General features: G+C 41.4%; 1 protein-coding gene across 5 annotated transcripts in view; it reads right to left on the bottom strand.

Moving 5' to 3' along the window:
* The window catches only part of SAMD12 (sterile alpha motif domain containing 12), a 404,116-nt gene that overhangs the window by 203,259 nt on the left and 174,474 nt on the right, over window positions 1–26,383 (bottom strand). For 4 of the 5 annotated variants that reach the window (XM_029223049.1, XM_029223047.1, XM_029223046.1 and 1 more), the window contains exon 3: window positions 19,267–19,396. In XM_029223049.1, coding sequence (XP_029078882.1) covers window positions 19,267–19,396 — 130 coding nt within the window. The remainder of the gene's footprint in view (window positions 1–19,266; window positions 19,397–26,383) is intronic. The other variant, XM_029223048.1, reaches the window with a different exon arrangement.

Here is a 26,383-nt window from a genome sequence, read left to right as displayed (position 1 = left end):
CTCAGGGTATATGCCCAGTAGTGGGATTGCTGGGTCATATGGTAGTTTAGTCTTTTAAGGAACCTCCATACTGTTCTCCATAGTTAGCCTTTCTTTTTTAATGTGCTAAGAAAATCTAACTTAAATGTGCACAACCAGAAGTGATAAAGAGGGAAGGACAGGGGGACTTTCCTGGCAGTCCAGTGGTTAAGATTCTGTGCTTCCAATGCGGGGAGGTGGGGGGCGGGTGTTGGAGGGTGGGTTCGATCCCTGGTCGGGGAACTAAGATCCCACATGCCTCACGGTGTGGCCAAAATTTAAAATAAATAAATAAATAAATAAGAGGGAAGGGCACAGACTACAAAAACTTCCAAAAGCAAGCCAGCCAATCTCTTCAATAAAAAGCAGAAAAAAATGACAAGTACAGTTTTCCAATCAGGAGACAACTTTTCCCACTGTAGCATCCAAAACATGATCAGTAAAACATATGTTTTTCCACAGTTTCAAGTCCATCTGTCCCTGACATTTTACTAATTATCTCAAAAGAGTTTCATTGTAATTTTCCTTTCTCTACTAGTTCTAGTTAAAGGTAACAATATCTTTTGGTGAATATATTGTAGCTTCGGTATTAAGTGCTCTTGAACAGCCATGCTTGGGCTATAGAGATTATTCTAGAGTTCTCAATCTGCTAAAACAATCTTCTCCTTGGCTTCAAAAATTTTTCCCTATAGCTTTCATGTTCTGTAGCACAGAATAGCACAGAATGTTCTATAATAGACAAATATGACTGTGCCTAGCATTTAATTAACAAGGGCAGAATGAGGGCAGTAAGGAAGGTGGAGTTGCCTTGCACTGGAGCAAAAAATGGAGTCTTAGGTGTCAGAGGAGCTGAGTACTGCCATCTACTGGCTATGTGGTCTGGGTCATTTTTCTTTTCTGAGTTTTACATTCCTCATCTGAAAAGAGATTCACACTAATACTATATCAACAGGGTTCCGAGGTTAGATAATATGTGTGAAATATCACTTTATAAATTTCAAGTGTGATATGAATATCAGTGGGAAGTTTCTTATGAGTAACAACATCTATAAGATTCTGGGGACATTCTCAGAATAGTTAACTGAACACATTCAAGTCACTGTTTAGAGAAACAAAGTGGTCTTCCTTTTATATTCTACAGGGGCACTTTTTGTCTGTACTCAGCTATAACCGCATCTTTCACTCTGTAGTCTTCTACGTTTGCTGGGAGAGAGACTAATCTTTGACCTGAACTTAAGTAGGAGCATATTTTGCAAAACCAGAAGTAACTATATCTTGCCCCCCTTTTTCTGTGTGCTCATCTGATCATCACTGTGAATTTACTACCCAGTGGCAGGTTTGGAGTTAAGATCCTTCCCGAATGACTACAGCTGTCCCAATGAGCCCCTTCTAGAAATGTCTCGGCATCCCTTGAAAGACTGAAGGGCACTGTGGCAACATGGCGACCTTTTGAAACTCTCATGGTATATCCTTTCCCTGGAAGGAATTCTAAGGCCCTTCTGTCTTGTGTTACCTGCTGCGTACCAACCACTGGGGAAGGACACTGAAAATTTAATGCATTTAAGAAAAGCTGTGCAACCTTCCCTTCTGGAGCAGCCTTGGGGAAGACTATTTTTCTGGTGCCCATTTACCTCCGGGGCTGATTTCACTACTGTGCTGGCCCCAAGCGGGGCAACAGTGAAGGAATCTGATCAACATCAGAGGTACCAACGCTAGAGACAGAAAACTGTGACTCTCACAACTGCACAACTGAGGGCTACTGACATGGAGAGTAAGGGCTTGGAAGTGCAGTGTTTTGCACGTGCCTGTGTGTGTGTTACAGTACGAGGAAGAAGAATTCAGCACAGAACTAAGAATATAGGACAGGCAGAGGATGGGGTGTTGAAAGAGAAGCATATGGGACCAGATAAACAATTTATCTGGAAAGTGGAAACATACACAACATCCAGAGAATAACCATTAACAGACAAAGAAAATATCTTGCATTCAGCAACTGACATAGAAATGCATTTGCCATATAGTTTTAAGTGGAAAAGAGAAGGCTATTCCACTAAGGTAAAATGCCATTTCTTATAAATGTGTGTGCAGAGACAACAAACTGAAAGGACGCACATCAAAATGTTTGTACCAGTGATTATTTCTGGATGTTGGAGTTAAAAGGGAATTCTACATATTTTTCCTTTGTGTGTGTATTTTCTAATTTTTCTATATTGAATATACAAAAAGGAAAAAAGTAATACATGTTTTTGAAAACTATGGCTTCTACCTTTCTTTTATAACCATCACTGAGAAAACATATTTGCGCAGAGGAAGGAAGGAAGAGGTTGGAATAGGGGTCTGCAGGCTATAGCCTGTGGGTCAGATACGACCTGCTGCCTGTTTTTGTAAATAAAGTTTTATTGGAACACAGCCACCTCATTCATTTACATGCTACACAGGCAGTGTTCAGTACTTGTGAGAAGACCATATGGCCTGTAAAACCAAATGGCCCTGCGCTTCCCTGGTGGCGCAGTGGTTGAGAGTCCGCCTGCTGATGCAGGGGACACGGATTCGTGCCCCGGTCCCGGGAGGATCCCACATGCCGCGGAGCGGCTGGGCCCGTGAACCATGGCCGCTAAGCCTGTGCGTCCGGAGCCTGTGCTCCGCAATGGGAGAGGCCACGACAGTGAGAGGCTAGCATACCCACCAAAAAATCCCAAATCCAAATGGCCCTATCTGGCCCTTTACAGAAAAAAGTTTGCCAACCCCCTGGGTCAGAAGAATCCTTCCCTTGATATTGGATTATCCATTGCACATTATTAGCTGTGTGAGCTTGAGGGAGTCAGAATCTCCCTGTCCACTTTCCCCATATATAAAGAGAAGGATAACTCTGCTTAGAGCCATTAATGCATAAGAAGCGTTTAACACTGTTCCTTGTATGTTAGGAAACTGTCAAAAATATTACTCTACCTATTATTAACCACTTCTTTTATAGAAGATACCTCATTCCACCATTATCTAACGCAACTGCCTATTTTGTTAGTCAAAATTGCTCCATATTAGCAACTTTAGCCACTCACTGTTCTCATTTCTTCTGTGTCAGTTATAATCTCTGAGATAGTACCAATGTCATTAAGGTAGTTTGGGGTTTGCTAATTTGCCATGAAGGGCTGGGATTCAATCTAGCACTGTTGCATCCAAGTCCAGACATTTGAACGACTGAAATCATAATGCTATATTTGCATTACGCTTTGTACTTGTGAAACACAGGCAAACTAGCACAAAATGTAGCTATGGTGTGACATTCTGTACTCCTGCCCTGCTACCCTAAACAGAAGCTTCTCAGATAAAGAATATTCTTTCCACCCTACAAAATAACACCTGTCTGTTGAATTTCAGTGGGTCCAGCAAGCTTCCACAACATGGTGACAATCACTCTTGGCACTGAGCGGAGATCCAGACACAGCCTGCCAAAACATCTTTGGGAAGACCTGTCTGAAGGAAACATGGGACTCAGGATCCTGCAAAATTTTGAGAGTCTGTCATTCAAATACATTTAAAGATGGCATTTGGGGGCTTGGTACAGATTCAAAATTGGAATTTTTTTAAAAAGATGGGGCTTCTCCAAGAATGAGACAGGAAGAGAGACTTGATTATCAATGGAATGTAATTATAAGAAGTTGAAGATAGGAAAGGATAGGATGAGTTTCATGAAAAGGAGGCAAATCAGGAAACTGAAGGACTAATCGAAGTATTCTTATCAAAGGAAGCAAAGAACGGCTTTAAATTCAGGGCTAAGTCTATCAAAGGAAGAACAAACTCAGTTTAATCCAATCAACACAATGTCTATTTTATGCCAGGCACTGGGTTAACACAGCTATAGGTGGTAAGATATATCAGATGCTCTTTCTACCCTAGAGGAGTTTCTGGGCTGGTGGAAGGGAGATGAATGTGTAACCAAATGATGTCTTATAATATTAACAATAATAGCTGTCATTTGTTGTAAAAAAATGTAAAGAAAATTCAGAATGAGAAAAATGAATTCTGCTTGGAAAGGTGCAAGGAATGCAGGAAAGAGAGGAATAATTTGAGTTAGGCCTTGAAAATCACTAAAAGTTCACTAGGTGAATATTGGGACAAGAACGAGAGTGGTCTGCTGCAGTTTTGGAATAGGATGGATACAAGGAATGGCTAAAATGAAGATGAGGAATGATTATGCCAAGCTTAAGAATCTGGGCTTCATCCAGTAGGTTTTACTTATATACATATATACGTATACACATACATACATCTACATATACACACATATATACATACACACATATTTCATTTTTTTTAAAATGCAGGAAGTGACCCGGTTGAATCTGGTTTAAAATGACAAAAGAATGATTTCCTAGAGAGCCATAAAGTTGGATCATGGGAGATTGTGTAGCAGAAAGATGGAAAACCTAGACCACAGAGATGCGAGTAAGAATCATGAGGAGGGGATGTAGACAGAATACAGCATGTTTTCAAACTGAAATGCAAAAGTGGAGGCAAAAAGTCTAAACCCAGAAGAAAGGGAAAAACAAATGAATAAAATTCTGGTGTGGGAGGAGGAAGGGTAGGTGGGCAGGGAGAAGAGTATGGCTAGGGCACTGGATTTGGCACAGAGATTTTTTTTTCTCTCAGAGACATAAAGGAAACAGTGAAGGGAGGGTAAGAACGCAGATAATATTGCAGGGAGGGATGTTGAGAAAATTCATCACTACTGACCTCTACTCTTAGCGTAATGAGAGGGATGGGGGCTTTTTGGAAAGGGAGTTAGGCATGGAACCACCTTTGGTGGCTGGGAAAGGGAAAACGCTTCAGAATCCACCTGGGCCAACAACTCATACATTGGCGATGTCTCATCCGCACATTTGATTTTTTTCCAAGACTGCTTTGAGCTTATCATTTCACTCATCTAGAAAAATGCTTTATCACTGATGGGTGTTGAATGACACTCAAGAGAGGAAAATCTAATTTCCTCAACCTGACACTCAGGCCTTCTCCAATGGAACTCTCGATCTAGCCCTCTGATCTATCTCCACCTCCTTCGCTGTTCCCTCCTCTGGATTCAGAAACCCAAATGCTTTCAGGCTCAGGCAGGTCTAACACAGCGTAAAAAGAGGCATGGTCTGAGGCAACAGGGAGTGGTGAGGTTCGTGGCTCGGAAGCTGTTATATTTTCTTTTAAAATTCTATCAGGGACTTACCTGGTGGCTCAGTGGTTAAGAATCCACCTGCCAATGCAGGGGACACGGGTTCGAGCCCTGGTCCAGGAAGATCCCACATGCTGCGGAGCAACTGCTACGCCTATGCACTACACCGTGCGCCACAACTACTGAGGCTGAGTGCCACAACTATTGAAGCCCACGCGTCACAACTACTGAAGCCCGCGTGCCTAGAGCCTGTGCTCCGCAACAAAAGAAGCCACCGCAATGAGAAGCCAGCACACTGCAATGAAGAGTAGCCCTGGCTCGCCACAACTAGAGAGAGCTCACGCGCAGCAATGAAGACCCAACGCAGCCAAAAATAATAAATAAATAAATAATTTAAAAAATTCTATCAGGATCAAACAAAATATGTAAATACAATTTGATATTTCAGGGACTTTCTCTTCTAAAATTGTACACGAATTCAGCCTCCTCCAAGCAGCTTTCCTAATAAACCAGACTCATAGATAAGAGTTCCTTCTCAAGTCCCCTTTGGTATTTACCCCAACCTTCCTTTGTGTATCACTCACCTGTACTTGTATGATGCTATCTTTCATAGCACAGAGGTCAGAACATGAGCTTTGGATTCAGATGGCCCTGGAAAAATCCTTGACTTTGCCACTTTTAGCCTGATATGACATAAGACAAGATACCTAAGTTTTCTGAGTCTCATATTTCTCATTTGTGAAATAGGAATAATATTACCTTATGGGGTTATTGTGAAGATAAAAATATATGCAAAATACTTACTGGAGTGCCTGGCATGAAAACACCGAAATATTTTAAATAATATATGGTTTTCCCTAACATCATGATAATTGTCTTAATTATCAAGAATCAAATCTTCTGAATTCTTTACACTCTGAGTTACTAGAGAAATGTCTTGGGAGTATTTGCTGCTAAGTACCTGTTTGGGAGATAAGCTGATATTTATTTGCAATAATTAGACTACTCAAAAAGGCATGGGGCAAAGCAAAATTTTGGTGGGCTGGGGAAATTTTAGGGCCCTAATTAGAGAACTGAGATACTCTTAAACAGTGAAACAAGAACTACACATACACATGTATATATATGCATATACACACACACATATATACATTTGTATCATTCTTTACCATTTGCAAAGTAATTTCTATACTCTGCTTCTTACAAACCTTTGTATGGAGTCCAAACAGTTATAGATCACCACCAACAACAGTAACTGATACCAACTTTGTAAGGTATATTATCATAATTTTATTTTAGAGAAAGGGAAACTGAGGCTCAGAGAGGTTAGACTTGGCCAAGGGGACTCATCAGTGACTCATCGGCGGAGGGGACCCCATCACAGGTCTCCACACCCCTGCTTTCTCTAATCTTTCATAACTTTCCAAGATATGAAACTTGTCAGGAGCAATTAAACACTCAACAGCCACATCACCCTAAAATAAATATGGGAGCTGGAAAACATATCTAGTGGAACTCTGAATGAGGAACATGAGAGTTCACACACAAATGGCCTAGAATGACATTGGCCAAGACCTCTTGAGGACAATAGTATTTCATGCAAACAGTGCCACAGGCTCTTAAATAGAATCAATCCCGTGTGTGGGCTTCAGTTCCCTCTGTTGATGCACAGCATCACACTCATCACCATAAACAGTGCTGTCTGAAGGAGGGGAGTCATTGGTCCACTTAGCAGGTGGCCTCTAAAAGGGCTCATTTCCAATCCCCCAAAAGCACGCAGCAATAGAGGCTCTGCGCACACAGCCTGGGCTCTGTGCGGATGGATGGGAGATCTGGCTCGCCGGGTAGGGAGTACACAGTATAGTAATTTTCAAACAGGGATTGGGAGCGAAACCAAGGGGAGGGGATCTCCAATTTTACAATCTGACTTCAGCATGTTCTAAAAACACGGCAAAGTAAAAAGCAAAACAAAACAGAGTAATTAACAAAACCATCAGGAGAAAAGGAATCAAATTGATACAGAAGCTGAAAAGCAAACAGGGACTTCTCAGGACAGGTTGTGCTTCATTGACTTAATTCCTCTGACAGGGTCAAAAGCTCAGGAGCAAAGGAAGCTAGACCTTTGGTCATATTTGATTTATTATAATGTGACATTCTCATAGGGAACTGGAAAGGTGGCATAAAGAGGGGGAAGAGAAGGAAAAGCTGGATCTGGTTGAAAGTAAGGAAGTATGAGATCGAATTGGTGGCTATAAAACCTTCACTCTGCTCCTGGAATTGGGAGTGGAAAAACATGCTCACTAAGAGGGAGTCTTGTCTGTTTTGGGCCCCTACTCTGATTACTTCTAAGCCAAGCAACCTGCTAGACTGTCCCTAAGAATGGGTCTCCTGTTGTTCCATAACAATGTGACTTAGCTTTTAACAGCTCCTGGTAATCCAAGAACTTGTGCGCCCTTTGCACAGCTCAGTTTAGCTCCAGGCCTCTGTTTCCTCATGGGAATAACAGGAGACAGGAGGAGGTGCCTTCTAGTCCGACACCATGGAACCAGTGGTGTCTTGCTTTTCTATCTCACTGCGGTGAGCACGGTGCAGAGCCCATGGTGGTCCTCATTAAATGCTTCTCACTTACTAAACACAGACCAATAATGAGGATGACAGGTAACATTTATTGAGCCCCTACGAGGTACCTGGCACTGTTCTAAGTATGTTTTAACTCCTTTCACCTCCCAACAAGCCTGTGTGGTAGGTCCTGTTGATGTTAAGCGCTCAGCTTGAGTCTCCCACTGAAGTCTGGGCCTCGCTTCCTCACCTGTAACAGCTTGCAAGATTGAGAACTACAGTTTGCTAACACTGAATGGTTCCAGACAGTTCTAGGTACTCGACAGGTGGACAGTTCTCAGCAGAGCCTCTTGCACATAGAAAACCTCCAAGAAACAACTGGCATTATTCAAGATGTCAGGGGTTTTCTAAAGCAGGACTGCTCCAGGGTTACAACTTTGGTAAGGCGATTCCTTCTGGCTGGCACTGGCATTTCTCAGGTCTCAGAAGCCCTTGGTGGGTCTGCTATCTGGTGCTGGCCGGGAAAAGGGTATCTTGTAAGTGAGAGGGGCACTGGGATAAGGGTTTAGAAAGCTAGCTCCTGACACCAGCTCCCCATTTCCTGGCCGTGGGACCTAGGCAAGCCTTTTCCTTTAGTCTGTTTCCCACACTATAAAACCTATAGAGGTGATGACAGGAGGGGAGGGTCATCCAAGAGAAAACTGGTAACCATAGCAACCCCCCCCCCACCTGTGAGAGGAGCCTTGATTATAATAATTCTACAGAAAGCAGTCAGTAGGTGATACAAGAGCAGTGTATGAGGTGTATTTAAGTCTATGCTGCTGGTTAAGAAAAGTATATTCCTTCTGTTCTTGTTCTGATCTGTGAAACAACACAGTTCATTTGGTGACAACTTCCATTCTTATCCTGCCGCATACCATCTCTAATATTAAATAAATGATGTACTTAGAATATCAATAAATGTCCCCAAGAGCAGTAGTTTCCTTAACTAACTTAACAAAGCCGCGCTGATCTGTGATGAAAATGGGAGAAATAAAAACAATGTATGTTTTTCTTAAAGTGAAATGTACTCCATTTTTAAGCCATGAGGGTCTTTTTTTTTGTTAAAATTCGTTTGGTTTATAAAATGGTGGCGAGAGTAGTTTTTAATTGAAAAAGCTATTAATGAGTAAAATATAAAAGGGCCAACTGTATGCTATGGCAATGAATATTTTCTGAAATTTAACTCATCTGTGAAATACAAGTATCTCGGATGCACAGGTGTAGGCTCAGACAAGCAGAATCTCAATGAGACAAGAGAACTGTTCTCCTTTCGTCAGCAGTACATCTTCCAACAACTGGCAGACTATACCTTTCTTTATAAGAATGTTCTGGTATCTGATTATTCTTCCAGTGAAAAATGCATAAAGTGGATTTTCAAACTCAATCTCATTATCTATAACGATATATTATAGATAAATGAATAGAAACCTCTATTTATTCACCTAACTACCTTTAACCTAAATGATCCTACAGCTAGTATGGAAAGACGCAGGATGACATTTTCCTTTTTTCCTTTTAAAAACAGTATGTCCAGTTTAGAAAATCTGGAAAGCACACAAGCTTGTAAAAACCAGTTTTGAGATATAACTTGTTTACAATAAATTTCACAGATCTGAGGTGCCAAATAGATAACTGTGACAAAGATACGAATCATTTTCATCAGCACAGACAGTTCTGTTGCTCCTCTTCGTATCAATCTCCCTTCTAGTACCCCGCCACACACCCCCCCGGAAGTAACCACCGATCTCACTGCCATCACTGTAGGTTAATTTTGCTGTTTTAGAATTTCATACGATTGGAAGCACGCTGTGTGTGTTCTCTTCTTTCTAACTTCTTTCTGAGTACGACGTGACATTCATTCACGTTGTCATATGCATCAGTAGTCGGTTCCTTTGTATTGTTCTGCATTGTTTCTGGTGTGACTACAGCACACTTTGTTTTACCCATTCTACTCTTGATGGACCTAAGGGTTGTTTAAAATTTTTGTCTGAGTAAAGGTCTTTTGGATATGAGTGGACTGGAATTTTTATGAACATATGTTTCCGATTCTCTTTAGTAAATATCTGAGAGCAGAACGGCAGATCATCTAATAAGTGTGTGATTAACTGTGTAAGAAATTTACTTTCTGCATCTGGTGGCACCACATTTACTCACAACAACAGTGTACAAGAGATCCAGTTGCTCTACATCTTCAGCAACACTTGGTAGTGCCAATCCTTTGAACTTCAGCCATTCTACTGGGTGTAAAATGATATCTCACTGGGTTGTATCTGCATTTTCCTGATGACTTAATATTGCTGGGCATATTTTCATGTGCTTATTGGCCATGCTTTTACCTTCCTTGTGAAGTGTCCAAATATTTTGTCCATTATTACCGGTCTGTCTCTGTTCCAGCTAAGCAGGTCTTTGGGGTTCTGTATCTCCTGCATGTGCCCTGCTCTCCAGATTTCAGGGGGGTGATTTGCATTATGACATCAGCTCTCTGATGGGTCCAAAAAAAAAAAAAAAACCCACTGGTTTTCAGTTTGTCCAGCTTTTTTTTTTTGGCTGCACCGCGCAGCTTGTGGGATCTTAGTTCCCCAACCAGGGATTGAACCCCTCGGCAGCAAAAGTGTGGAGCCCTAACCACCAGAATACCAGGAAACTCACTGTGTCCAGCTTTGTCTTGTGGTAAGGATTAGAGTGACGACATCCAAGCTCTTTACATATCAGAGCTGAAATCAGAAGCCTTCTGCATCTAATGAGATGATCATATGACTTTCTTCATTTACTCTTAACATGACGAATCACATCGATTTTCAAAAATGGAATCAACTTTACATTCCTATGCACACATGACCATGATGTAATATCCTTTTTGTCTAGTGTGAGATTCAACCTGCTTGTATTTTTTCAAGGTTTGTAGGTTTATGTTCATGAAGGATATTGGTCCATACCACACCATTCTTGTAATATCTTTGTCAGGTTTTGGTATCAGGGTTAGTCTGGTCTCATAAAATGAGTTTGGAAGTGCTCCCCCCTTCTCTATTTTCTGAAAGAATTTGTGAAAATTGGGTTGCTAATTCTCGACTGTTTTAATTCATTGGAAAAAGCCTTCTGTGCTTGAAGCTTTCTTTATGGAAAGTTCTGATTAAAAGTTTAACTGATTAAGAGATCCATGGCTATTTAAATTTTCTAGCTTTCTTGAGTCAGATATTGTTAAGTTATAGTTTTTAAGGAATTAGTCCATTTCATCTCAGTTGTTAAGTATGTGGGCTTAAACCTGTTCATAATATTTTCTGCTCTTTTAATGAATGTAGAAAACTTAGTGATATCCCCAATTTCTCACTTGATGCTGTCTTTTTTTCCCTCATTCAGGCTATCTAGACATTTATCAATTTTTGTTGAGCTTTTCAAGGAATCAGGTTTACCTTTGTTAATTTTCTTTATTGCCTGTATGTTTTGTGTCTTACTGATTTCAGCTCTTTGAGATTAGTATTCTTCCTTCTCTAACTTCTTAAGGTAAAATTTTAATTAATCAAGTTCAACTCTTTCTTCTTTCTTTTCTAATACAGGCATTTCATGCTATAATTTTCCTCTAAGTTCTGTAGCTGTACCACACAAACGTTTGAAATATTAATGTTTCTACTATCATTCAGTTCAAAATATGTTTTAGTTTCTCTTGCGATTTTTTTCCCCCTCCCCCATCTGGTTACATGGATGTGCATTAAGTTTCTAAATATTTGGGATCTTCTTGATTACCTTGGTAGTGATTTCTAAATTAATTCTGTTTCGGTCAGAGAATGCACCCTGTGCCACTTCAGGTTTTTCAAATTTACTGACACTGATTTGTGCCCTGGTGTATAGTACATCATGGTGAATAAGTCCCCTGAACTGGAAAGTACATACATTCTGAAGCTGTTGGGTACAGTGTTCTGCCTGGCATGTGGTAGTGGTCACATAAATTTTATAAAACAAATGAATTAATTATGATTTAACAAATAAATGAAATGAATAGGAAGGGATTGGTCAAGGGGCTAAAATGAAGCTACAGCTGACCCGCGAACAACGAGGGGGTTAATCCGCCTGCAGTGCTGTCAGCCCTCCGTATCCATGGCTCCCCTGCATCTGCGGATTCAATGAACCATGCAGTCCTATTGCATTTTCCATTGAAAAATATCTGCGTATAAGTGGACATGTGTATATGAAACCCACTTCGTTCAGGGGTCAACTGTATTTAGAGAGAAAGGAGGTAGCCAGTGTAGCTAGACTGAAGATGACAGGATGACTGTAACTGAGGAAGCAAATATCCAGAGGATATAGGGGACGTCTGGTTAAAGCAGAGGCAGAAAATGTTGTTTGTAGAAGGGAATAAGAGCATGCCTTCTGAAACAAGAGGCAGGAGAAGACAGATGGGTAGAGGGTAAATGGTTTTAGGGAAATCCCATCAAACAGCGTGTAAGTTTTCAGCGTAGCAGAAACCAGACCTTTACTAGCGATGAAGAAAGGAATTGGGAGAAAGCATGTTGGGAGAGCCACTCAACAGGCCACTGGCATGAAGAAAAGGCTGGGGGAAGGCATCATGGCTCCATGGAGGCCTGGCACGTGAATCTGTACTGGGGGGCAGTCATGAAGGGCTTTCTTCAGCAAAGGTTTCTATAACCCAGGAACCTAAACAGGATCTAGGCGTGGGTTTCAGTAAAACCTCAGCAGAACTTTCTAATCATTAAATTTTTCAACTATCAACTTCATGCGACACGTTCTATCACAGGGCTTTTATCCTGGGAGCTACAGGATGGGTTACTTAATCCAGAAGAGGAGGAGTAAGAAAGGCTTTTGTAGGAGGTGGTATCTGAACTAAAGCCTGAAAGGAAGTTGGAATTATCCAGGTAAAAAGGTGGGTTTGAGGAGGGTAGAAGAAAGCATGGCATTTGAGAGCCCTGCAGCTCAGAGTAGGAGGGAGTAAGGAAAACCAAGCACTGTAACTGCCACCGTCATCCAAAATCTTGAACCAAAACAAACAAACAAAAAACAACAGTTTGCTTTTAAAAATTATGAAATGCTCATCCCTGGAGGTGTCTGAGCAATGGCTGTCTGGCCATCTAGCAGGGATGTTGGAAAGCACATGTGGGGAGACATCTGATTGAAGTGGTAGGGGGACACTTGTTCCCCACCCTACTCCTTCATGGAAGAACTTCCCTAACACTCCTGGCCTCTCTCTCCTCCCCTCTGTTTGGTGCCCTTGGAAGCAGGAAACGGGTTTGCCCAGCCCAGCCTCATGTTCTGTCCTGTCTTGTGACCTGTGTGCCTGATGCAGTCTGCTTTCTCCCAGGCGGTTAGAGGGGCACTTCCCAGCTGTGCCAGTGACCAGAATACCTCATTTAGAGGGAAAATATTCTTAGCAAACCAATTCATCTGAAGACCTAAAGGATATTCTCCAAAAAAGCTTTATCAGGAATGAAGCTGATATTCTGATCTCCATTCATATTTCTCATTGAAAGGCGTAGTTTTAAACTGACCCCATAAAACCTCAGATGACATCTGAAGTCACTTCCAACATTCAGAAATCTATTATCCTGAATCATCAAGACAACCAAATTCAGCATCCTAGGTTTAAGAATGCGGAGGAGTATAGAGGTGATGTTAGTAAGCTTTCTATCAAAGGGCGTTAAAAATGAAGAATAAATGCTGTTATTGGAAAATTAATATGTGGAAACTCATGCCCCGATGATGTCCAAACTCTACTATGCAGATATAAAATGCTGCTCGAGATTCAATAAAAAATGTAGAGCAGTTCATACAAAAGAGAAATGTAACAAAACACAAAGATATACAAAAGTAGAATGCACTATGCAGAGGGCAAACCAACAAAGACAAGAAAATGTGCAGACAAAGCACTGGGGTAGCTCAACAAGCCCACATTTCATTGGGCTACACTGGGTTCCACAAAGTAGTGTTCTCACAGGTACAGCACATAAAATAATTACTCCACTTCTTTGGACACTTGTTTACTACACACCCCACCGACCTCCATGGGTAATTCTAACCGTGATAAAAGACTAGGAAGGGGCTTCCCTGGTGGCGCAGTGGTTGGGAGTGCGCCTGCCGATGCAGGGGACGCGGGTTCGTGCCCCGGTCCAGGGAAGATCCCACATGCCGCGGAGCGGCTGGGCCCGTGAGCCATGGCCGCTGAGCCTGCACGTCCGGAGCCTGTGCTCCGCAACGGGAGAGGCCACGACAGTGAGAAGCCCGCGTACCGCAAAAAAAAAAAAAAAAAAAAAAAGGACTAGGAAGACAATAGCAGAAGGGTAAATGTTACCAAATGCACAGAGCCCACAATCCAAAGGTTTCAAAAAGATAAGGAGCTTTCCCCTTTATTCAATAGCATAAGCGGAACGGCCAAATTTCAGGGTGCTACATCCCAGAGGAATATTCTGAAAAGGGGAGAGAGGTACAAATGGGCAGTGTCTGAAGCACAGAAAGAACCTGAAGTATTCACTGATTTTGTAGGAGACCATTGAGAAATATGACAAGTCAATACTGACCACCTGCAGGGGACATTCACAGGGTAAGTATTTATTCCTGCAGACGTCTAAAGGATTCCCACCCGTGTTCCACGAAGCAGGCCACGTGGAAACCTTTTACACATTCAAAATAGCTTCTAAAAATGCACTTTGTATTCTGGGGAGCTCTGAGCGCCTCACCCACGAAGATAAGTCTTTAAAGTTGGGGTGGGGAAAGAACCCTTTACAGAGGAAAGGCTTGATGCGGAAGGAAATGAGTTGATTTTAGCAGCCACCGCAGGAAGAATACCAGGCACAGCCAGGGGCTGAAACTGCCTCAAACCTGAAAAGATTCTTAACTGTGCATAAAAAAGAATCCGAACATTGCCTGTGAGCTTACACCTGGCCCCAGTAGAGCTTCCTCATCAACATTCCAAGCCGGGCCTCAGAGAGCTGGGGGAAAGAATCTTGCAAGCACAGGAAAACAGTCAAATTTCTTTCCTTCAAGCCTAATCTGATGATTTAAATAAATCTCTCCTAATGCCTCTCAGGTGTTCTAACCATCTTATGCCTGTTAAGAGCACTTCTGCAGGGAGTTACCACTAGTAGCATCTCTTCTGATTTAACTCATCTGCCATAAAATAGCAGGTGCCTTCTGGACACAATGAAATTCTCAGAAATTCTAAGAGGAAATTTGCACAGTGTTTTGAATACTGGTGTGTTAAAACATACCTTAAGTTTCCTTAGACTTTGGAGAAACTGGATGGCGGGGGGGGGGGGGTTGTTTAGAATTTAAGTATTTTAAACAAAGGCATCAGAAAGATGTTAATGTAGTGGAATTGTTGGTTGAAACCAATTTAAAAAAAAGAAACAACTACCAAGGTTAAAGGGGAATTTTCAAAAAAGTTAAAATCCTGACTCTCATCATATACAAAAATAAACACATGTTTAAGATTTTGTGGAAACTGATAAGATGTTACAACCAACTCAAAGGAGAAACCAAAGAGCAGACACATGTTCAGATCAGGAGGAATGAAATGAATGTGTAAATGGGAGACAAAACTCACCTTTTCCACAGTGGACTGGGAAGTCAACTGAACCTCTGTGGGACAGAATTTACACATCTACAAACAAGAATTATTTTATACTGCTATCACTTACCTACAACTTACAGAGTTGTAGAACAGCTTCGTAGAATCAGAATTAGATAACCCGAAATGATGTGCTATTGAAGGTGCACGGTTTTCTATGGAGGCACAATTTTTTCCCTACACAGGTCACTGACTATTTTATTTATTGCTGTATTCCCCAAACCTGGTACAGGGTAGATGCTCCATAAATACTTGCTAAACAGATGTCTACTATGTATCAGGCATAAAGCTAAACCCTTCACATGCATCATCCCCTTTAACCTTTCCAACAACGCTTTAAGATAAATATTATTCTCAGATCACTGACTTGAAACTAGCTTGTGTGATGTTGCACAGTTATTACTTGTCAGAGGTCGAGGGGTGGAGAACAGGGGCGGGGTGGGAGGAGCGGGATTTGCCTCAGGTCTGTAATCAGAAAGCCCATCTTTTTTTCTTCCTGATTCTTCTTTCCATTTAATATGTCTTTTTTATTTATCGTCATGGTCCCACGCGCCTCTAAATTAAGGGATTGTTTATATGTTCCAGAGATATAACATGCTTCCCTGATGAGCATGATATTGGAGACCCTTGCTTTAAGACACATAAATGAACAGCAGCACTCACGAGAATCTAAGCATAAATAAGAGACATATGGACATCTTTATTGTGGCCTCGCAGATAAGCACAGGATACTTACCAGCCCACATCCCAACCCCCATCCTTAGGTGCTCATTATAATTTTCAGGATAACAAAGATGGATGAACTCAGCAGTGTTTACGTGTGTGGTTTGTGCTCACAGAAAGCGCGGCAGCACTTAGGCAAGCAGCAGCAGCAAACATTCACCGCTTACTGTGACCGTGCACTACTTTCCCAGCGACACTCTGAGGCGGGTGCTATTATCACCTCCTCTTCACAGGTAAAGAAAGCGGGAATACACCAAGTCACCTTCACAGAATCACGGAGCTAAGCTGCAAGTCTGGGCTTTGACCTGGCGCTTGTAACGCCCTCCCGGACCTCACTCTGAGACACTCTACTGTCTGCATTGGCTGCTGAGGCTCTCTCTGCCATCGTGTCTTGATTTTTCACAATCCTCTTTGCCCATTTTATCAGAGCTTACAAGGGTACTAGGATTCCTGCAGCCGCCAGCATCCCAGGGCTGGAACTGCATTCTGGCTTCAGTCCTGAAAGCTATCTTCGGGCCACTTGGCACCTGCGATCATTTGGGTAGTTTACATTCACCCTTGGAGAGGGACAGGAGACAAAAGTGGTCTTCTGAGGCCTTGAATAGGTGAAGGTCAGAAAGTTGTGTGTGTCAAGTGTTAATCTGAAATCATTCTCTCCTAAGTCCCCAAATAATCCCCTGCTTTCTTTTCTTGCCAGAAAACAGGCTGCCCTCAGAATGAAGTAACAGTATGATTTTAGACACCTCCAGATGAGTTTCGACATGAAGAACGGCACAGTGCTAGTAGGTAGAAGGTGTCGATACATGATTAACTTAGTGGTTTGTTTATATCATTTCATTTAATCTTCACAACGACTCTCTGAGACAGGTATTGTTCTTATTATCATCTCCATTTCGGAGATGAAGAAGTGAGGTTGAATAACCTGTCTAGGTTAAGCAGCTTGCCCAAGATCTCAAGAAGGTTGCGATTTACCAACACCAGAGGTGTCTGTGGAGACCAAGTATGCCACCAAAAGCAATATGACAGCTGTTTGCAACACAAGGCCACTTGGCAGAAAGCCTTAGGAAGTGGTACCATTTACTCCATAAGCACTGAAGCATGAGACCTTTATTTCTGAGGGGGGTGTAATGCTCATCCTTTTCAAACCTTTATATACGCTTACCCTTCCCTCAAGGGCATCACAGAATTCCCACCCCTAACAAAAGATAACGCTACTTTCTCATAAGATCATGAAAAAGCTTTTGCCATTACTATCACACAAGCATTAAGAAACAGACATTATCTGATGAAGGTTCCCATAATCAGCCAAATGGTTACTAACTGCTTGATAAATTCTAGGGGTGGAATAACTGGGATTTTCTTATATCCTTAAGGGAGGGACTAAGAAAAAGAATCTAGACACTTGGAATCTAAGCTAAGTTCTGACACTGCCTTCAGGATTTCAGGAATTTCATCCAAATGGGCCATTACCTCCAGTTCGGAGGAGAAAAGAAGTACATTAAGGACCATTTCTAGGCTTAAGTCAGGAGGATTTCACTCTCTGTTAACTCACTCTGAGCTACACCTGTGTGCTCCTTACATATTTAAACATTACTAACTTGGTCATCAGGAATCTCTGATAATGTAGCTCAGTGTTATTTAGAGACTTCCCTGGTGGTGAAGTGGTTAAGAATCCGCCTGCCAGTGCAGGGGACACGGGTTCGATCTCTGGTCCAGGAAGATCCCACATGCCGCGGAGCAATTAAGTCCGTGCACCACAACTACTGAGCCTGCGCTCTAGAGCCCACGAGCCACAACTACTGAGCCCACGTGCCACAACTACTGAAGCCCGTGTGCCTAGAGCTGGAGCTCCGCAACAAGAGAAACCACCGCAATGAGAAGCCCGCGCACCACAACTAAGAGTAGCCCCCGCTTGATGCAACTGGAGAAAGCCTGTGTGCAGCAATGAAGACCCAATGCAACCAAATAAATAAATAAAAATAAAATCTTAAAAAGTGTTATTTAATATTAGAAGGCTTTTTTTCCAAATCAAGTTTTCTGTGCAATTTGAATATGTGAAACAGACACACCCATCTCAACCCAAAGCATGTCCCTCTGGCAGCCTCTAGTGCAACCAAGGGCTCCACGGAATGCACTTTGAAAACCATCCATCTAGTCCTGCTCTAAGGAGGTATGATCTGCCCCAGATTTTGAAGCTACAGGCTAAGAACTGAACTGCTTGACGTGACCCTTTTCAAAGTGACGGAAGTGAATATAGAGGTTAGCATTTCTGAAGATGCAAGGTATGAGTTTGGAAAGGGCTTGGCATCAGGTGTGCTGAGCTACTCGACAGCAAGTCCCTTTCCCACTAGAGGGTCAATTTTCACTTAGAAAAAAGAAGAATCTGGACTGGAATCAGGTCTTCTCAACACTTTTTCCCACCTTGAAGCACAGTTTTGGTGCACAGAGCATGTTCCTCCATCCTATCTTTCATTATAGGGTTTGCAGAAGAGGAGGGTGGGAGGAATGGTACCCACGATCAAGCAACATCTCAAGGCAGGTGGGCAGGCGAGGTCTGCAAAAGACCCCCTTACTCTGATGGGCTCCCACCGTGGACCTATCCGCTCCCTCTTACCCACTCCATTCTCCAATTGAGAGACACGATCCTACAGGCTTTTACAGTTCATTATGTTGTCATATTTCCTGCTGCCAAGCGCTTCTCAACTTCCACATATAATACTCGAAGTCCCTTGATTTAAAGGGAGTCTTAATTTGTGCTTTGAGGGTGTTCATCTCAGGGGCAGTGAGTTAGTATTATTATATTCAGTCCAGAATTTTCCTATTTAGAAACCTTTTCTTCTTAAAACATCTACCTACGGACCCTGTAACCAAATTAATTTGAAGGATCTCCTCCCTTTCTTTACTCTAGGACTGCTACACTCTCATTTTCTCTAGGATCCCCCAACCCCTTACCCTGATTACCACATACTTTTACACTGGACATTCAAAATCCATGGTTCCCTGTAATAACCACTTATGCTTGTTAAGTAGCATGGCGTGCCCGGATCTGGAATTTATCGTTCCTTTTAAAGTAAACCCATTCCAGACAATTTCAGCAGGGAGATGCTTTTTCATTTTAAGGGTGTGGGAAAGGCCACTGAGATGGGAGGAGGGAGAGGGAGTGAAATATTTCGGATACTGCATACTTTACCCGTTATGTCATGCTGTTTGAATGACTCACTGTAGATCTGATACTGATTCGGACAATGTTTCTTCAGCCACTTGCAGACATCCTGCTGAGTCCACAGAGCCACTGGTTTTGACAGCTTCACCGTAGCCGACTATAAACACAGAAGGAAAAGAAGATCTGTTAGTGCCAGCCTCATGCCCAGAAAGGCACTGCTGTTAGAAGTCCTATAGTGTGGTAAAGGCTACAGGCTGGATTCCCTGAAGATAAACATCTGACTCTTGTCTTCCTCTGAGCCTCTGCAGACCTTCTCCATGCCCCTGAAAGCCAGAAAGAAAAGGTCCAGGTGGAGAAGGCCATGAAAACTACACGTATTCTCAGATTCTCTCTACTGGGAGAAGTCCCCAGGAAGCAGTGTTTTCTGATGACTCCTCTAACAAGACAATTAGGTTGCTAAGCAATTGACTAAATTTTAGGGGTGAAACAGCTGCCCCCAAGTGGCCTTTCTCTGTATCCCAAGAAAGTGTCCATTTCTCACTATCCTCTGATATCTCTAGGACCTAGGATAACTGGCCCCAGCAGGTGCTAATAATTATTTTAGGAACGAATGTTATAGGATTTAGATACCTACATACGAATAGCTCCTGAGAGCTCTGGATTTAGGGTGGCCCTGTAAAGTCTAGGAATTAGTTACGCACAGCAGGTAAGGAAAAAGTCAATTCCACCAGCACGTGGGGAATGGTAATAAGATAATGAGTGTAGCTAGACTTCATGTAGAAGCCAACTAGCCGGAGTCATTTATTGCTCACTGGATCTTTCAGGGAGGCTTATGAAACAAAACAGAACACAGAGGTGCAAAGGACCCAGCCTTTGACCAATGGCAGGTTAGAAATACATTCATTCATCAACAAGCATCAACTGTGCTAGATGCTGGTCTGCCTCATAGATCCCAGGGACTTGGCTGAGGCTAAGTGAAAGCTTAACTAGCTATAATCTTTATCATTCTGGATCAGTGTTTGCATTCTGGATCAGGATTTTAATACAAGTAGTTCTCTAAAGGATGTTGGACAGTACACAGACCTGGCCTTAAATATCACTGACCTCACTAGGGATCATTCTCTTTCACTTCTCTTTCAATCTCTCAGATTATGTGAAGGGGAGAGCCTTGATTTTGTATGAGTGTGATTTAACATCTTTCTAACACCTGCTAACATGATCTTTGACAAAGAGAGGGCTTCCTTCAGCCTCGGAACTGTCATTGGAAAGCAGAATTTTCATCTAGCATATAATAACTGCTGTGTTTTACTTTTTTTATATTTAAGGTTACCTTTTTTTATGGCAAATAAATTATGGCAAAAATACATTCTATTTTCTGTAGGAATACCTAGATTGCTTTTAAAACAAATTTGAGTTAATAAAAAGCTGGGTCATTATTTACAACTACCAAGATACAGAAGCAACTTAAATGTCCGTCAATAGATGAATCGATAAAGAAGATGTGGTGTGTGTGTGTGTGTATATATATATATATATATATATATATAATGAAATACTACTCATCCATAAAAAAGAATGAAATTTTGCCATTTGCAGCAACATGGATAGACTTTGAGGGCGTTATGTTAAGTGAAATAAGTCAGAGAAAGACATATACTGTATGATATCACTTACATGTGGAATTTAAAAAATACAACAAACTAGTGACTATAACAACAAAGAAGCAGACTTGCAGATATACAGAACAGACTAGTGGTTACCAGTGGGGAGACGGAAGAGGGGAGGGGCATGATAGGAGGAGGGGACTATGAGGTACAAACTAATAGGTATAAAATAAGCTACAAGAATATACTGTACAAAACCGGAATATAGCCAATGTTTTATAATAACTATAAATGGAGTATAAGCTTTAAAAATTGTGTCTCACTATATACTGTACCCCTGTAACTTACAATATTGTACATCAACTATACTTCAATAAAAAATGGGTCCATTTCAAGAAAAATTAAGGAAACAATAATACAGATGGTAATAGTAAAAAGAGTGGAAGTGAAATGCAGGTGATTCAAGTTTAGAAAACAGTGTTCAGGTGTTATTTTTTATTAGTATATTTTGAATTGTATGATTCTTTGGGCCATCACTTATAAAATAATTACAAATAGGACATCATTTTTTACTTTGTGCTGTGGTAATTTTTCTTCTTTTACTTTCAGGAGTGGCAGACTGTATTTTTCCAAAGATGATTTTATATATGCACAGACACATACATACACACATACATATCTCCTTCTCACTGATTGTGACTTTCATTCCTCCACCGGTATTTGGGGTTGATGTTGTCTCTGTCTGAATTTTGACAGGGTTCATGGAGGGCCTGGCCAATGGAGTACAGCAGAATTGATGCTCTCTGTGACTTCTGAGGCTACATCAGAAAAGAGATAGAGCTTCTGCCTGGCTCACCCTCTCTGGCACTCACCTTCAGAACCTGGCCACTGTATTGTGAGGAAGCTCTGACCACATGAAGAGACCAGGTAGAGGAGTTTTGGCCAATCCCCCAGCTTAAAGTCTCCGCTGACATCTACCACCAACCCTATCAACTGTCAGACAAATGAGTAACCAAGCTTTAGATGATTCCAGCTACCAGGATTCAAATCTTCCAGCTCAAACTTCCAGACGCCATGATGCAGAGACACACATAATCCACTAGCAACATGTATAGTTGTCTTCCACCATTAAGTGTTGGGGTAATTTGTTTTGCAACCCTAGTAACTGGAACACTCAGTGAGGATACAATAGTTATGACTGTGCTCCCCGGAGTGCCTTGCACTTAACAGATGCTCTACAGAGCCACAATGAACAAGCGAAGAAATTAATGAAATGAAACCATTCTCACTGAGTCTGAGCTCACAGACCTGCCTTACTTTTAATCAGCATTGAATTTCAAGTCTAGCCCTCGCTGCTCTACCCCGACTGCGTGCTGCTCACGTGGCTCCTGATCAAACTTGTCCGTCTCCCCCTTCCACTCTGCATACTCTAGTCACAGACCGCCAGCCATCTTCCCTCTAATCACTGCATACAACCATATCGATTGCTTTCCTAATTTTGATGAGAAAGAAGGGGCTCTGGCATGGATGGTGCAAATGAGTGCATGCTTTGTTGTTGTTTAGCTTTTTCCCTTTTGCTAGTCATCACTTTTCCCTCGCATGATTAGGAAACCAGAGTTTCAGCTCTTTTAGCTAGGAATGCACTTCCCACCATGTTTCACAAGTCAGCACCTCTGAATCTGCCTCCTTCCTGCTCTAAAAATTTTCCTTCAGATTAGCTGAATGAGTTCTTAGTTGACACATCATTGCCCTGAAACCCCTTGCAAGTTTCTCGCAAGTAAAGCTAATCACATCTTTTGAAAACTCCTATAAACCAGTCACAGAAGGCTGTAAATTAGGAAGGGAAAGGCAAGAAGATAAATTGCTTATACATCAATTTACCAAACTTCCTGAGAGGTCATTCTTTAACTTGCTCATTTCCTAGGAAATGGAACACCCTCAGCTCCAAGACAGGTCTCATCAACTTGAGATTCATGGAGAGATTAATCCAAACACACCAAGTCAACTCAGAATACATCCTCACCAGCTTACCATGTACTCTGGTGTTATAAATTTCCTTTGATTGTTCTGAGGCTGACAATCCAGGTGTTGCTTTGCTTTGCCTTCACAATATACTCTTACTCAGCAGTAACTTGGTGTTACATGCTTGGACAGCAATAAACACAAAGCTTCAGCTACAGACTTTTAAGACCACACGAGCCTACGGGGATCTGCCTCCATGTAAACAGGCATAACAAATACAGTGGGGAGGGGTACAGATTCCTACCATTAATAAGCCCTGTTTGTCTCTTACTCAGATAGTGATACATGTATCGGCCCCATTTATCAACTGATTCTTAGCTTTGGCTCTAATATGAACTTGTTATTAGTTTCCTACACATTAACTTTTTTATCTGAATAATTATTTTCTTAACATCTTTATTGCAGTATAATTGCTTTACAATGGTGTGTTAGTTTCTGCTGTATAACAAAGTGAATCAGCCATACATATACATATATCCCCATATCTCCTCCCTCTTGCGTCTCCCTCCCTCCCACCCTCCCTATCCCACCCCTCTAGGTGGTCACAAAGCACCAAGCTGATCTCCCTGTGCTATGAGGCTGCTTCCCACTAGCTATCTGTTTTACATTTGGTAGTGTATAGGGGCAGGACAGGAATAAAGACACAGACATAGAGAATGGACTTGAGGACACAGGGAGGGGGAAGGGTAAGCTGGGATCAAGTGAGGGAGTAGCATTGACATATACACACTTTCTGTTTTACAGAGACCTCACTTTATGCAAAAGACACATTACATTCCTGAGGGAAAAGTTGTTTGCAAATTACTTTATTTTGCAAGTAATTCCTACTTTAATTTACCCTTATTCAATAATTTCAGCTACATTTTACAGTAACTTCTGATTTGCATTTAACTGGAAAGAGTTCTCAAGTTTTAAGTTCTTTAAGGTAAATCTGAAGCATTTCTGCTAAGTAATAAAAAATGTTTTAAAGAAGTTTGATATTGAAAGAACATATCAATGTTACAAAGTGCTTTTAAAGTTAAATTTTATCTTGTAATTCAATTATCCCTTATTTGTTTTGCAATATAAATTCTCTTTTAAATTACTGTGTTTTGATTTATAAGAGAATGCTGAAATTTTAAGTCCCCAGTAGTTGTACAAACTCTTAAGGAGCTAAGCTTACATGAAGCCCAGTGGGTTGATTGCAAAAAAATAGAGAAAGCAAAGACTGTTGTTTATTTCCACTGGCAGGACAAAGCAAGCTTTATGGCCAAATATCAGGAAGTGGTAAACATACTTGCAGCATCTCATTATAAGCAAGCATTTGCAAACTCTAAAAATGCTTCTTCCTTCTCTTACCATCTTGCAATGTTTTTTCTTTAGTTCTAGGTCTTCTTTTTATTGGCTTCTATTGTGTCATCTTACTCAAGATTGGAAAAAGGAGGGAAGAGAGGGGAGAGGGGAGAGGAACACACACACACACACACACACACACACACACACACACACACACAAACAATAACCTATTAATGTATATTTTAGCAGCTTTTATGCTCATTTACCAAAAAAAAAGGGCCTCTAATTATCAAGAAGGATGTGCTAGTTCACAGAATACTTGGCATTTAATTAAGTAATTTTTAAGTACTAATAATGCCCTCTTCTGCGACCTGAACTCTTTCATGGGAAAACTGGTTAGACAAATTTTAAAAGGTATCTCTTCTATTGTATTCTATCCCCAGGGTAGTTTATAACATCCACCTGGTCACTTTGGGGTTCAAACCAAAATATCTTATGATGAATGACACTCTTAAACCTCTTGTCTTCTCAAGAGAGGATATCTCACTGCTAGAAAGTTTCCAGGTAAAAGCTGAACACCTTTCCTCTTGGATGAATGAAAGATTCATTTCATTCACATTTTCTAACTTTGACCACTGCTTTAATATCACCTGGATCACTTTATGCTTCCTAATTTGTGATGCTGATCTCTTCTGAGCAGTATGGCACCTCTAAGTAGCCGTAGTGGCTAAGCAACTTCAGTAATTTTTCCAAGTATACAGTGTGGCACTGGTTAGTTTCTTCAATTGTTTTCCATATAGCAACTGTTTTAGATCTTTTACTTTCCAGTCTCCTCCACAGGGCATTGTAGCTTGTTAATATTTCCTTCAAAAGGCAGGGTCTTAAATATGATGAATGAAATGTGTTATTAAGCCTAAACCTTCATTATTACTGAGTCATATCACTGACTATACAGGACTTAGGGGCAAGTTCTAAAACTTTGCATCTTCTTTAAATGAATTTCTGTCAAGCTACAGCTCTCTTACCCTGAAGGTAGATTTCTGTGAACCTCAATTTTGCAGGTTTCAATTCATCATTTGAGATCCTTATTAAACAGGGTACTTGGTTATTCTCCCATATCTGCCCCACCCATGTAAAGAAAAGGTCTCTGAGGTCCTCAATAACTTTAAAGACTGTAACAGGGTCCTGGGATTAAACGTTTGAGAACCACTGTTTTAAGGCATCATCATGGTGGTGTCATTAAAGGAAAAAAAGACATCTGGCTTGACATAATTGTTTTCCCTTAATTTGTCCATATTGAATTTTTGATGGCTTTTTTCCTTCCTAAATGCTCAGAATCACAGAAACTGAAAGTTTGAAGGAATCTAAATAGTCAGTATGTTCAAGTTTAAACCCAAGGCAAGAGTCCAATCCACTTTAAGACATCTATCAATAAAATGGTGACTAGTAAACCTGGGCCATGATGGATGTATCAAGGGTGTGTGTGTGTAAACAACTTTACTTGAATACATAAAAAGCAAATGTCAATCCCTTAACTGAAAATAATTACATTTTTCTTTTCTCTTTTTTTTTGAAGCTGCCCAAGATCTAAAGAAATCTAGATCTAGATCTGAGAAAATGATGATCTAGATTCAAGACCCTCCCTGAAAATTTACAGCATTAGAAAATGCATCCTGCGAAACACACCATTATTCCATTGCTATAAGCATTAGTAGTTTAAAATGGTCCTTTGTGTCAAAGCCAAAGTCAGACTTCCATCATCTTTCTCACTGATTTTTGAGTCCTACTTCTGGAGCAATTCAAGACAAATCTCACTACCCACTGCACTGATTTCCAGTCCACACATCACACTGGTGCTGTCCGTGGGATCACGTCTTTTAATTGTATATCTCTCTCTGTTGCCCCCCCAGAGTAAAGAATCAAATATACAACTGATCACTTCACAGTTCCATCTGCAAACCTAGGAAACTTTTCTAATTCAACTTGTCCAAAAATGAGCTCCTGTTCTTCCTCTCAAAACTGTCTTCTAGGGCTTCCCTGGTGGCGCAGTGGTTGAGAGTCCGCCTGCCGATGCAGGGGACACGGGTTCGTGCCCCGGTCCGGGAAGATCCCACATGCCGCGGAGCGGCTGGGCCCGTGAGCCATGGCCGCTGAGCCTGCGCGTCTGGAGCCTGTGCTCTGCAACGGGAGAGGCCACAACAGTGAGAGGCCCGCGTACAGCAAAAAAAAAACAAAAAAAACAA

Source organism: Monodon monoceros, unplaced genomic scaffold (genome assembly GCF_005190385.1).
Source record: "Monodon monoceros isolate NGI ecotype Baffin Bay Population unplaced genomic scaffold, NGI_Narwhal_1 Super_Scaffold_14, whole genome shotgun sequence".
NCBI lineage: Eukaryota > Metazoa > Chordata > Mammalia > Artiodactyla > Monodontidae > Monodon > Monodon monoceros.
Note: the sequence above shows the minus strand (reverse complement) of the source record. Positions and strands in the feature narration are given on the sequence as shown.